Below are 13,695 nucleotides of genomic sequence, written 5' to 3'. Positions count from 1 at the left end.
TGATAATGGATTCCTGCTGTTTATGGAAAAGGAGAGAAAAATATATTACATTTGAAAGAATTCAACAATGATCATTTGTCTACTCTAGCTCCACCTTTGGCACATTTATATATGAAAGATGTTAAAAGGTCCCATCCTTTAATTACTTGATAAAAAGTCATAATTTGCTAGTTGAATAAATATTCACTTTGTCATAAATAAAGTCCTTACAATTAAATATACATGGCTATAGGATCATAATGGGTGCACGGTCTTAAAGTGAACGGCATTATCTAACTGTATTAATCCACCACAGAAGCCATCCGTGATGAGAGACTCACATCAGCACGGAGAAGGATGTGGACGTTCAACTACCCACGGTGAGCGCTGCCAGCAGGGCTGCTGCTCCCTGGTTAAGCGCACTGATGACTGGATTGAAGTGTTCGCCTTCCACCTGGACAGAGTGCTGGGACTCAACAGAAGTCTCCCCGCAGTTCTGAGGACCTTTCATAGCCACGTGCTGCCCAACAGGTACATTAATGGTACCCCCAGACCTGCAGTGTGGTGGGACCCAGATATTCACCACCTTTCTGATGAAGACAATGACCAGAACTCAGTACAGCTCAGCTGGGTTCACTACCAGAAACTGCTAAAAGCTCGCTGTGGGAGTGAAACAGACCTGAGGTCAGCCCCCTGCGTGGGAGTGCAGCACTCAGAGTGGGGAAGGCTAGCTCTTTTTGACTTCCTGCTGCAGGTAAGAGAAGTGATTTTGTCAATTTTCCTGTGGTTTCCTACTGTAGTAATATTAAACTGTGTATATACAGTTCAGCAGGACAATTTCTTTAGATGACATGCATTAATAAAAGTTATCCAGAAGACACAGGACAATGAATGGCGTTTGCTACTACTACTGATAATAATAGTAATAATAATAATAGTAATAATAATGACAATGAGTGAAAGGCACATTTTTTAAAAGCGTCAACCTACCCGGAAACGCAGAAAAAAAACAGCTAGCTAAAAAACTTTTTTTTTTTCAGGTCATGTGACCCTCACCTTGTGGGTTGTAGTGTTACAACGTCCCAAGCTAGTTAACACTGATACTACCTAAATTTCATTGCATGCTAGCTATCTAAATTGCTAACTACACAATAAGTTAAAAGAGTTCATCACAGACACTCAGATCTTGACTTTTCTGTTCATCAGTTTTGTTAAAAGTTCTATTTTTTTAAACAAGCAAAACGTTCCAGTGTCAATGTCTGCTTTGGATTCTCCGCTCTCTCGAAGGTTGCCAGTGTCAGGCTGACATGCTGTTCATCAGCTGCTTTATTTAGGCATGCATTTCAGGCTTAAATACAGTTGAATCCAAGTTTTAAATTACTTGCATGCACAAGTCAAATGTTATTTTATGAGATCAGACATGAGCCATTTTACATTGTATAGAGGAAGCTAGGTGATGCCTTTCAGCTCTAACTTAGTTTTAAAAGTTGGAACATCTTGCTATAAGACTACGCTCTGCATCGTGTATGTGGACAAACATGGGCTTTTTGATCGGCCTTAACATCGAAACATTAAATCCGGCTAATATTCATACATTAATCTAGCATGAAATGTTTTATTGCTTGTACAACATTGAAATAGCCAACATTTGTTTCAACCAGGTTCCAAGTCAGTCAGTCATGTGCAGCCTGGGTTTCCTCCTCTTTTTAAAGCTCTCCCAGTCATGGTTCTGACATCGATTTCTGCTTTGCTGGATAAAAGCAATAAAAAGACCTGTTTTTTGTTATTACTCTGACATTTGCTTCACAAGTTACACAAAGCACATAGTTGTATAAGCATGCGCTTTCATTGGCTCGTGGAATGGGAAGAAAAGACACATACAGAGTGAGAATGATGAATGTCTGCTCTCAGACACAAAAACCCACGCTGGCCAAACTGTTACAGTTAGGGGGTAATTAAAGATGCAGCGTTATGTGTAAGAAGCTATCTGGTCACACCTTGTAACTTACGCAAAGCTGTTTGATCCCACCCAGAAAAAAGTCACCTAAACATTTTTCCTAAGAGGATTACAAGCTGTCACGATCCTGGACGGTGGCGGCGACGATGTTGCTTGGCGTACAGAGCGTTGGAACGGGAGATGGCAGCCCGAGCCTTGATCCAGGCCAGACGACAGCGGCGGACCATCCGTTCAGCAGCAGGTACTTCAGCCTCCACCTCCTGATGGTCGAAGATAGGAGGGTGGAAACCATGACAGACTTCAAAGGGCGAGAGACCGGTGGCCGAAGAGACGTGGAGGTTATGAGACACCTCAGCCCACAGCAGGTAACAAGGCCAAAGCGACGGTTGGGCGGAGACGAAGCACCTCAAAAAGCGCCCCAGCTGTTGATTGGTCCGTTCGACCTGCCCGTTGGTCTGAGGGTGGTAGCCGGACGAGAGGCTGGGAGAGGCTCCAATCAGACGGCAAAAGGCTTTCCAGAACCTGGCAGTGAACTGGGGCCCCCTGTCGGAGACGATGTCCTTGGGGAACCCATGAAGCCGAACGACATGTTCCAAGAAGAGCTCGGCCGTCCGCCTAGCAGAAGGGAGGCCAGCCAGTGCGACCAGGTGCACCGCCTTCGAAAACCGGTCCACAAAGGTGAGGATGGTGTCGAGACCGTCCGTGGACGGGAGGCCGGTAACAAAGTCAAGGCCGACATGGGACCAGGGACGTCTGGGCACAGGGAGAGGGTGAAGGTCGCCAGCTGAAGGCTGAGTTGAGGACTTAGCCCTAGCACAGGTGTCACAGGCGGAAGCAAATTCGCGGACGTCCCGAGTCATGGAGGGCCACCAGAAGGCACGACGGAGGAGTTGGAGGGTCCTGTTGGGCCCCGGGTGACCAGAGAGTGGAGAGGAGTGGGAGCAAGGCCTCCTGATGGCACCAGGAGGGGACATAGAGCCTCCCTGCAGGGGTGTCAGGAGGAGTTGGTTCGGTGACCAGGGCGTCCCGGATGGAGTCCTCCAGGGGCCACCGAAGGGGGGCAGCAAACCGATGAGCAGGTAGAATGGGTCCAGGGTCCGATGTGAGGCCGTCTGGGGCAAACTGTCTGGAGAGGGTGTCTGCCTTAGCGTTCTTGGAACCTGGACCGTAGGCGAGGTGGAAATTGTAAGACTCAAAGAACAGGGCCCAACGAGCCTGCCTTGGGTTGAGCTGCTTGGCGGTCCGGATATGGATCAGATTCTGATGATCGGTCCAGATCAGAAAAGGGTCTTTCGCCCCCAGAAGCCAATGCCGCCATCAAGTGGGCCTTCTTCCAAGGCCCACTTGATGGCCAGGAGTTCCCGGTCCCCGACACCGTACCGTTGCTGGGTGGGAGAAAACTTCCTTCAGAAATAGCAGCATGGGTGAAGTTTTCCATCTGGGCCATGTTGAGAAAGGACGGCGCCGGCGCCAACGTCAGAGGCATCCACCTCCACCACAAAAGCTCTGGCAGGATCAGGGTGGAGTAGGACGGGGGCCGTAGTGAACTGGTGGATAAGGTCCTGAAATTCCTGTGTTGCGTCCGGGGAGAGGTGGAAGGGTTTTGGCAGGTTAGCTGGTTTGGTGAGGGATGTCAGCGGGGCGACAATGGTGCTGAAATTTTGAATAAAGCGCCGATAGAAATTGGCAAAGCCCAGGAAGCTCTGCAGTTGCTTAAGGCTGGAGGGCTGAGGCCACTGGGTCATGGCATGGACCTTCTGTGGGTCCATGGTCAGGCCGTCGGAGGAGATGGTGAAGCCGAGGAAAGTGGTGGACCGCTGATGGAAAGCACACTTCTCCAGTTTGCAGAACAGCTGGTACTCGAGCAGCCTGTTCAGCACGGCCCACACATGACGAATATGGTCCACTTCGGTGCGGGAGTAGATCAAGATGCCATCTAGATAAGCAAACACCCACCGGCCTAGCATATCACGCAAGACATCATTGATCAGATGTTGGAAGACAGCAGGGCTGTTGCAGAGACCGAAGGTACTCCCAGTGCCCGTTAGGGGTGATGTCTTCCATTCGTCCCCCTCCCTGATGCGCACCAAATTGTAAGCGCTGCGTAGGTCCAGTTTGGTGAAGATGCAGGCCTGGGAGAGGGAGTCGAGTGCGGTCGACAGCAGGGGAAGAGGATGGCGGTTCTTGACAGTGACTTTATTCAGGCCCCGATAGTCTATACAGGGGAGAGGCCTCTTCTGACTTGGAGTTTATTTCGGTCCGAGAGAGAAGGCAGCCGTGTGAACACTGGGGACCCCAATCCAGGATCTGGCAGGAAGACCAGGAGATGTGGGGGTCATGGTGACGGAACCAGGGGTATCCTAGGATGAGAGGAGAGGAAGTGGCCGAGACTACTAGAAACCGGATCTCCTCCTGATGATCCCCGATGGACATGTGAACCGGCCAGGTCTGGAACTGGATCGGGTAGGGTTGGAGGGGGCGCCCGTCTACTGAGGTCACCGGGAGAAAGCGATCAACAGGGGTTAAAGGAATGCGAAGTCGAGAGGCTAGTTTTTGGTCGATGAAGTTGTCAGCTGCTCCGGTATCCAGGAGAGCTTCCGATGAGAACTGTTGGTGTTTCAGGTGAAAGGTTACTGGTAACAGAAAACGAGAGGGGTCAAAGGAGTGCGATGGGCCAGGTGGGACTCCCCCGCAGTCTACCTGGCGTCGTCGTTTCCCGGGCGTAGCGGGCACTGGGGACGACGGTGTCGAGCTGATCCGCAGTAGGCACAGAGACCCTCACGCCAGCGTCTTTCTTTCTCTTCCTTAGACAGTCTACCCAGCTGCATAGGCTCCTCGCTGGACGCACTGCGTGGGCTCGCAGCTGCTCCCTCAGAGGGGGGAGGAGACTGCGAAGACGTGGCTCTCTGAGGCTGGAAGGATTTAAAGGCCCGAGGGGTGTGGCGAGGCCGCGACATCACTCGTTGGTCGATCTTCAGGGCGAGGTTCACGGCCTCATCCAGAGTTTTGGGAGCCTCACGACCAGTCATCTCATCTCGGATGTAATCAGCCAGCCCCTCCATAAAAAAGGAGCGTAGAGAAGCATCTCCCCAATTTAGCTTAGCGGCGGCGTATTTAGTGGGCTGACATTCAAACAGCATGTCTAGAGTGGCGAGCAAGCCGTCAGGCCGGCCATCAACTCCGTTCCACTTATCGGGTAGTCCGATCCGGGGTTCCGCGTTCACCGGCGTTGGCTGACGTTGCAGCGCGGTGACGGAAGCGGAAAGTTGAATGACAGTTTCGGTGAGAGATTCCACTTTTGTGCTCATCCGATCTACCACACCGCGGAGATATAAGACTTCAGCTTTCAGCCGTTCGAATTCCGCTGGGTCTATGATTGGCTCAGACATCCTGTCACGATCGGGGGAAACGCGCGAATTAAACGCAGTAATTCGGCGTGCCCGTGTGGCGTGCTGGCTAGACCCAAACGTGGCGAAGGCTAGCGATGGGTTGGGACAGGCATGCAGTTACAATAGTAACAATCGGTGCACGAAACGCAGCTTCGGAACCGACGTTACAGGAGAAGAGCGAATGGAGCCGGGATGAGGAAATGAGTTATGAGAGATAACACTCACAGTCACTGAAGCAGGTGGAGACTGACGTCGGTAGGGATTCGGAGCTCCTGACATGAAGAGAACGATGTCTGAGCGGAGAACAGGTGGGTGGTGTCTCTCTTTTAAACCCGACCCCGTGGTCAGCTGACCACTACCTGACACAAGCCACAGATCACTTGTAAAGTATAAAGCTGAAGTGGTGATGTAGCAGAATAACATAATGTCATGTTCATGGGTAACTTTAATCTGAAACACCTGGTTAATGCTGAGCGACAATTGGATTTAATGAGCTTTTATAATAAATGTTTAATGTACATATGCCGGCTTGTACACATACATGAGAGACACGAGAGTTCTTCTTTACTGATGTTTACTGTGCTTCTTTAACGCACACAGGTACACCGTAGAACTGGTGAATACAAATGTACAAGAAAATGTAAGAAAATTATATTTCAGCATTAAAACATATTGCAGTATAAAATTCACAAAATATAAACAAACCTACCACTTTGGCCTGCAAGTAGACAAACCGGTGTAACTGGAACTTAGGACTTATTTCTTCTTTAACATTCACACGGCTAGACCGTCACCATAAGCAGCTTCTCTGACCTTACTACTCAAAACAGGAAGTGACCTCTGCCCTTACCTAATACTTACAAAATTAACCGGTTATTTTCCATGTATCAAATTAACTTTACACCAATCCGGTATGCAAAAAGAAAAATGTTAACATGCTCAACACAAAAATAAAACATACAAAATAAAATGCGTTAATTTACATTATCATTACAAGAGCTCCGCCTAGTGGTCAAATACTAACATTTCACCAACTGTTACACTCCCACCATCACACTATCGCAACAGCATGTGTGATCCTAAAGGAATGTGACCCAACAATGAACTTAGTGAAGGTTAACCAATAAACATTATGTTTAGTCCTTACTCTGCTTCAAGTAAAAGTATAGTCTTATGTATGGGTCTCTAAAATCGTTCTTAGTTGTGTGCTTCCCTTATTGTCTCTAGTAGAGTCACCGATGAGAAGCTTAACCTTTCTGACTCTGCCGTCAGCTCCTGGAGTGACTTCCCACGACTTTGGCGAGTTTCCATTGATTTCTTGGAAGACAGTCTTCTTGTAATAACACAATGTCATTTATTTTGCATTTCTTCTGTTTTTATTCCATTTGCTTCTCTGTTGCAGGTTTAACAGATATTCCTTTCTCCACCTAGTCCAAAATACATTCGCCAAATACTGTACTCGTTTCCATCTTTTCTGGAGGTAGAGGTCTTCTTTAGCGAATTCTCCAGGTGGTGGTGAGATCACTGCTGATTTCATCATCAAAATATGGTTGGGTGTCAACGGCTCCAGTCCTACAGGGTCGTTGATAGACTCTACAGTTAGTGGTCGACTGTTCACTATTGCCATAGCTTCATACATGAACGTTCTCAATGATGAAGTGTCTAATCTTAAAGCTGACTGGTCAAGAATGGATTTCAGAACATTTCTTATTGTCCGAATCTGCCTCTCCCAGACTCCTCCCATGTGGCTAGAAGCAGGTGGGTTGAAAACGAAAGTTATTCCCAGCTGTTTGACTTTCTCTTGAGTTGCTTGTGTTAGAAGCTCGTTTCTTGCACCGATAAAATTGGTGCCTTGATCACAATGCAGGTGACCTACATTGCCACGTATTGCTATGAAACAACGGAGTGCGTTGAGAAAACAGTCTGCACTGAGATCATCTAGAACTTCTATATGTATAGCTCTCGAGCACATACATGTGAACAAGAGACCATATCTCTTCAAGTCTTTCCTCCCTTCTTTTACACAGAATGGTCCGAAGCAGTCCATACCGCTGTATGTAAATGGAGGGGTAGCTTCCAGTCTTTCTGGTGGCAGGTCGCCCATCCTTTGTTCTTGATTGCCTTTCCTGTACTTTCTACATTTGACACATTTGTATATAAATGACGATACTTCAGTACTGCAACCAATTACCCATATGCCATTGGACCGTATCTCATTTACTGTCATCCCTCGGCCTTGATGATGCGTCTTCTCATGAAAATGTTTAATGAGCAGGTGCGACACATGATGTTTCTTTGGCAAAATGGATGGGTGTTTGATGTTGGGATGGATCGACGCTTTTGTAAGTCTTCCTCCCACCCTCAAGATATTGTGTTGATCAAGGAATGGACTTAACTGATGTAGCTTTGAGTGAGATGGTTTGACTTCCTCCTTATCTTTTATGATCTTAATTTCCTTTCCAAATGCTTCTGCTTGAACTGTCCGTATGATGAAGTCCTCGGCTTCTTTCCTTTCTTCCAACGTAGTACTTTCATTGGACATTCCTTTTGAGTTCTTTGCATACTTTACACGTCGTCTTAATCTTGCTATTGCTTTCACAACTCTTGTCCAATCTGAGAATTTTTCCAGTCGTTCCAAAATGGATTTCTCTTCTTTTGCCTTAACTTTCACGAATACTGTTGTGACTTTGAGTTCTGGATCTTGATACTGATCTCTTCCACTTTAGCATCTTCTTTTGGTAGTTCCTTTTGCCATAAAAAACTTGGTCCTGTGAACCAGTTGGACTGTACTAGTTCTTTTGCCATGACTCCACGTGACGCGTGATCTGCAGGATTTTGTTCAGAGGCAACGTATCGCCATTGACTTGGTTCTGTACTTGATCTGATTCTCTGTATTCTGTTAGCAACGAATACATGAAAGCGCCTTGCGTCGTTGTTAATATAACCAAGGACAACCTTGGAATCAGTCCAGTAGTACTCCTGAATATTTTGGATCTCCAATTCTCTCTTTAGAAAGTCAGCTGTTCTCGTAGCTACTACAGCCGCAGAAAGCTCCAATCTTGGATGGTTGTCACTTTAGTAGGAGCGACTCTTGCTTTACCCATCACAAGAGTGCACTGTACTTCTCCAAATTTGGTCACTGTTCTCAAGTATGAGCACACACCATAACCGGTTACACTGACATCAGAAAAGCTGTGTAACTCATACTGCTTCACTTGTTCGAATGTTGATGGGACATAACAACGTGATATCTTTATAGAGGACAGGTTCTGGAGGTCTCTGAGCCAAGCTTCCCATTGAGGCTTGAGATCTTCTGGAAGCGGCTCATCCCAGTCCAGCTTTTCCTGACACATTCTTTGGAGGAGTTTCTTACCAACTAAAATGAACGGAGCAACGAATCCAAGTGGGTCGAATATTGAGGCCACTGTCGAGAGCACTCCTCTTCTAGTGAAGGGGTTATTCTTTACAATCACTCTGAATTGAAAGGTGTCTGAGCTTACACACCATTGGACCCCTAAGGCTCTTTCTATCTTTGGCTCTCCTAGTGCCAGATCCAGATCAGTTGCTCCTGCTACACATTCTTCCTTTGGGATCGCAGCAATCACTTCCTTGCTGTTGCTAATGAACTTGTGCAGGTGCAGCTTACCCGTGGCACACAGTTCTCTAGCTTCCTTTACAAGTTGAATAGCTTCTTGCACTGAATCCACACTCACCAAACCGTCGTCCACGTAGAAGTTGCGTTACATGAACTTCACCGTGGCTTCACTGAACTTATTTTCACCTTGCGCAGCGACATGCTTGAATCCAAAGTTCGCACATCCTGGTGAAGATGCTGCACCAAACAAGTGGACTCTCATGCGAAACACTGATGTGGACTTTTCCATGTTACCATCCTCCCACCATAGGAATCGGAGGTAATCTTGATCTTTTGGGGCAACATGAAACTGGTGGAACATGCGCTCCACGTCACACATGACAGCTACATGCCCTTTCCTGAAACGACACAGAACTCCAACAAGAGTATTTGTGAGGTCAGGTCCTGACAGGAGATGCTCGTTGAGCGATGTATTCTGGAACTTTGCAGAGCAATCAAAGACGACGCGGATCTTATTTGGCTTCTGCGGATGGTAGACACCATGGTGAGGAATGTACCATGCTGGTTGATTATTTAGCTCAGCCTCTGGCACTTTCTCTGCGTCACCTCTCTTTATGATGTCTTGCATGAAAGCCACGTAGTCCTTGTAGTAGCATTCGTCTTTTCTGAGACGCCTTTCTAGACACTTCAGTCTGTGTTCTGCACAAAGTTTGTTGTTTGGCAAGTCAGGTCTTTCTTGTCTGAAGGGTAGTGGCATTTCAAAGTGGCCATCTTGCTTTTGTCTTATGCCTTCTTTTACCTTGGCTAGAAACAATAGATCTTCTTGTGACATTGAGTCTTCTTCAACACTCTTTTCAACAAAGTCCATCTCTAGCACATTAAGTATCTCGGCTGGAGTAAGTATTTCTTTGACTTTGTTTCTGCTTACAAAGTGAACTTCTGTTTTGAGCTTGTGAGCGGGTTCTACAGCTGGCAAGACTTGTCTAACAATAACACGATGGCTTACTCCTATTTCATCTTCACAATCACCTTCAGAGTCGCTGTAGCCAATGATGCTCCAGCCAAGCAGAGATTTTTGTGCAAATGGCTGGTCTCTATCACCACTGACCACCGCTAGAGGAGCAATGCTTGAGGACAGTTATATCCGATCAGTAGTCCAACTTCACAGTCAAGCTTGGGAGCCATCTCCTTTGATAAATGTTTCAAATGTGACCAGTTCTCTGCTGTTTTGTTTGTGGGAATATGTGATCTGTTAGCAGGAATGTAGTCTCTGGTATAGCTTGCTGGTAGTTTGATTCTCGTTTCAGAGCAAATGCCTCTTACTTGTAGGTCCTTTAACTTGCTGCTTGAAACAATTTTTGTTTTGGACGTTATAGTGGAAATCTTGAGTTTAACTGGCTCTGACATGGCGTTGAGCGACTGAGCTGTGTCTTTCAAGATGAAAGTGGTGTCACTTTGAGTATCGAGCAAAGCATACACTAACTTTTCATTCTCTGGTTCATCCACAGTTGATACATAAACTGGGATAACTGAGGAAGTACAACCTTTTGACTTTTGTTGCACAACTCTGTTGGATGCAACTTGGTTAGATACTTGCTCTTGTACTTCAGAAACCTCTGTTTCCTGGTTAGTCTTTGATTGTTGTTGGCTATTCTTTCTTTGTTCCTTGTCTCTTTCTCTCTGTCTTGATGTAGACAAATTGGGTGAGGCTTTTGGCATTTGTCACACACACTTCTGGAAGTACAGTTCTTAGAGTTGTGACCAGTCTTGAGGCAACCAAAGCAGTTTTCAGACTGCACAAACTTTACTCTCTCTTCAACTGACTTGTCCATTATCTTGCGACATTTCTGGAAGCGTGTGACCAGGTTTCTTACAAAAGAGACATGTGACATTTGTCCTTTCACTAGAGCTTGTACTAAGTGCCTTAGCATTCAGCATGTAGTTTCTTTTGGGCTTGTCTTTGAATGCATGCTTGTCTTGTTCACTTGGCTTTATTGCAGGCAGAGAAGTGATAGGATTACATGCAATTCTTGCTTCTTTATTCAGGAATTTGACAAAATGACTAAAATCTGGGAACATTTTTGTGTTCATCTTGAAACTCTGTCACCGTTCTGTTCCATCGTGCACTTAGCCAATCAGGCAGCTTTGCAGCTATCCTCTGATTTTCCACGCAGTCATGCAAAACTTGTAAACCTTGAACATAAGGTATGGCTGACTCAACACTGCTTAGAAAATCTGCAAACTCACGTAGATCTTTAGTGTCTTTGTTGTTAATTTTTGGCCATGACTGAATCTTGTCACGATATGATTTGCCTATCACAAAGGGATCTCCAAACCTGTCGTTGAGTATCTCCCAGGCAGCATGATAAGCGGTGTCTGTTCCAACCAGAAAATGTCCTTCAATAGCCTTCTTTGCTGGACCTCCAACATACTTTCTCAGGAAGAAGAGCTTTTCTTGAATTGGCAGATTCTTGCGGTCAACTAATGCTTGAAAAGACAACTTCCAGTCGTTATACTGCAGCGGATCACCTGTGAAGACTGGAGGCTCTGGGATTGGGATTCTGTTGGCAGTGATAGCTTCAGCAAGCATCCTTACAAGATCAGTGGAGGGCGTTTCATTTGCACTACGAATTGCTGTTTGAGGAACAGAGGCTTGGAGAGGTGCAGTTTGTTGTGGATCTCGAACTTGAGAGGGGATGAATGGTTTCGAGTTCACATTTGGAAAGCCTGGTTGCGGGAAGGAACTATCTTGTCTTACTTGGGAATGAACAGGAGGTTTGTTTTCATCCTCACTGTTCACACTTTCAGCATACACCTTCAGTCTTGCTTGTGCTGCATTACGCTTTTGCAATTCTTTCAATAGTTCCACTTCTTTTCTCTTTTCATCTAACCTTGTCTTTATTGAGGTGCTCTCAGTTAGAAATTGAGCTCTTTTCCTTGCATCCTCAACTTCAAGTTCTCTGATTTCCTCCTCACACTGATGCTGTGTTTTCATTATTTTAATGACTTCTTCTGTAGCTGCTACTTCAGCTGCAGCTTCTTGTCTTTGTTGTAATGTGACCAGAGATGATTGCTTTGACATCCCAGAGATAGACCTTGACTTATATGTGATCCTTGAAGAAGCACTGGATGAACTGCTGTCAAACACGGACTCTGAATCAGGCCAGGGTATACTATTTGGATCACCATCTTCTTCTAAAAGGCACCGAGCCTTTGCTCTGGCAGTTTCACTGATAGCCATGCACACATCACATCTTCATGCATTTCAATATCAGGACTTTGTATTTTTCTGATCTCATCATGAATGTTACAGATGTCAGTCATACTAGCGTCTATAACACTTATAGCTTCAGGTATTAACTCAATGTCTTTACTCTTCACCATTCTTTTAAGTAAGTTTATCTGGTATTTCCACTTCTTGTAAACTCGCTCAAAATTGTTTGTCAAATCATTTAACTTGGCTTCTTGTAAAGATTGTCCCTTTTCAGTGAGAGTGCGTGTGCGCTGGCTTCTGCGCAAGCTTTCTGACTGTGCCCCTTCAGTAAATACTGAGGACTGTGGAGTTTCTTCTCCAATTGTCTGCTCTTTACTTTCATCATTTTGAAAATTATCATCAGCACTTTCTTCTTCAGTGGGCTGTATTGCATCTTCATTTTCATCTGCCATGTTGTCTTAATAGTATTCTCACTTGACTTTTAACATTTACTTAATAAATCTTGATTTTAGCTGCTTCTTAATATGAAAGGTCACTTTGAATCTCAAATGAATTTACAAGTGCTTTTGTTACTTCCAAGACACGGACTTTTGTGCTTGCTTGATTATCTTTCACTTGTTAGCTTGCTTCTTTACTTATTCAATGCATTTGCTGGAGCATTTGATACTTCTCTTGCTAGTAGCGTCTCTTGCTAGTAGCTTCTCTTGCTAATAGCTTCGGTCCAACCATCTCGTTGCCTTCTCCGGGGCAGTGCAGTGTTCTACTATGCCGGCTTGTACACATACACGAGAGACACGAGAGTTCTTCTTTACTAATGTTTACTGTGCTTCTTTAACGCACACAGGTACACCGTAGAACTGGTGAATACAAATGTACAAGAAAATGTAAGAAAATTATATTTCAGCATTAAAACATATTGCAGTATAAAATTCACAAAATATAAACAAACATACCACTTTGGCCTGCAAGTAGACAAACCGGTGTAACTGGAACTTAGGACTTATTTCTTCTTTAACATTCACACGGCTAGACCGTCACCATAAGCAGCTTCTCTGACCTTACTACTCAAAACAGGAAGTGACCTCTGCCCTTACCTTATACTTACAAAATTAACCGGTTATTTTCCGTGTATCAAATTAACTTTACACCAATCCGGTATGCAAAAAAGGAAAATGTTAACATGCTCAACACAAAAATAAAACATACAAAATAAAATGCGTTAATTTACATTATCATTACAAGAGCTCCGCCTAGTGGTCAAATACTAACATTTCACCAACTGTTACAGTACATGATGTACAAAACTAATCTCTGCACACTTTATGCCTGTGGAAAAAAAAGGTTTCCACTGGACAGAAAATTATACCATGTGAAGACTATTATATATTCAGCAAGTATAATTTGTAGCATTTTTTTGTATTAAAAGTTTATTGTTGCCAATATGAACTCTTACCCGACTTCTACATGACATAGTAGATACAACAGAGGAGCATAGTAGTACAGGGCAGTCTGCTGTATGTCTGATTGCACTTAAGTTGATGGCTGTGCGTGCCATTTCTAA

At 45.2% G+C, this 13,695-nt stretch overlaps 1 protein-coding gene across 4 annotated transcripts in view; it reads left to right on the top strand.

Moving 5' to 3' along the window:
• Window positions 1-13,695, top strand: part of gask1a (golgi associated kinase 1A) — an 88,917-nt gene that overhangs the window by 33,156 nt on the left and 42,066 nt on the right. For 2 of the 4 annotated variants that reach the window (XM_031729494.2, XM_039619795.1), the window contains exon 3: window positions 296-733. In XM_031729494.2, the coding sequence (XP_031585354.2) occupies window positions 296-733 (438 nt within the window). Of the gene's footprint in view, window positions 1-295; window positions 734-1,640; window positions 1,909-13,695 lie in introns of those variants that run through there. The other 2 variants (XM_039619797.1, XM_039619796.1) reach the window with 2 other exon arrangements.

Source organism: Oreochromis aureus, linkage group 11 (assembly GCF_013358895.1).
Source record: "Oreochromis aureus strain Israel breed Guangdong linkage group 11, ZZ_aureus, whole genome shotgun sequence".
Classification (NCBI taxonomy): domain Eukaryota; kingdom Metazoa; phylum Chordata; class Actinopteri; order Cichliformes; family Cichlidae; genus Oreochromis; species Oreochromis aureus.
This window is presented reverse-complemented; position numbering and strand designations above follow the sequence as displayed.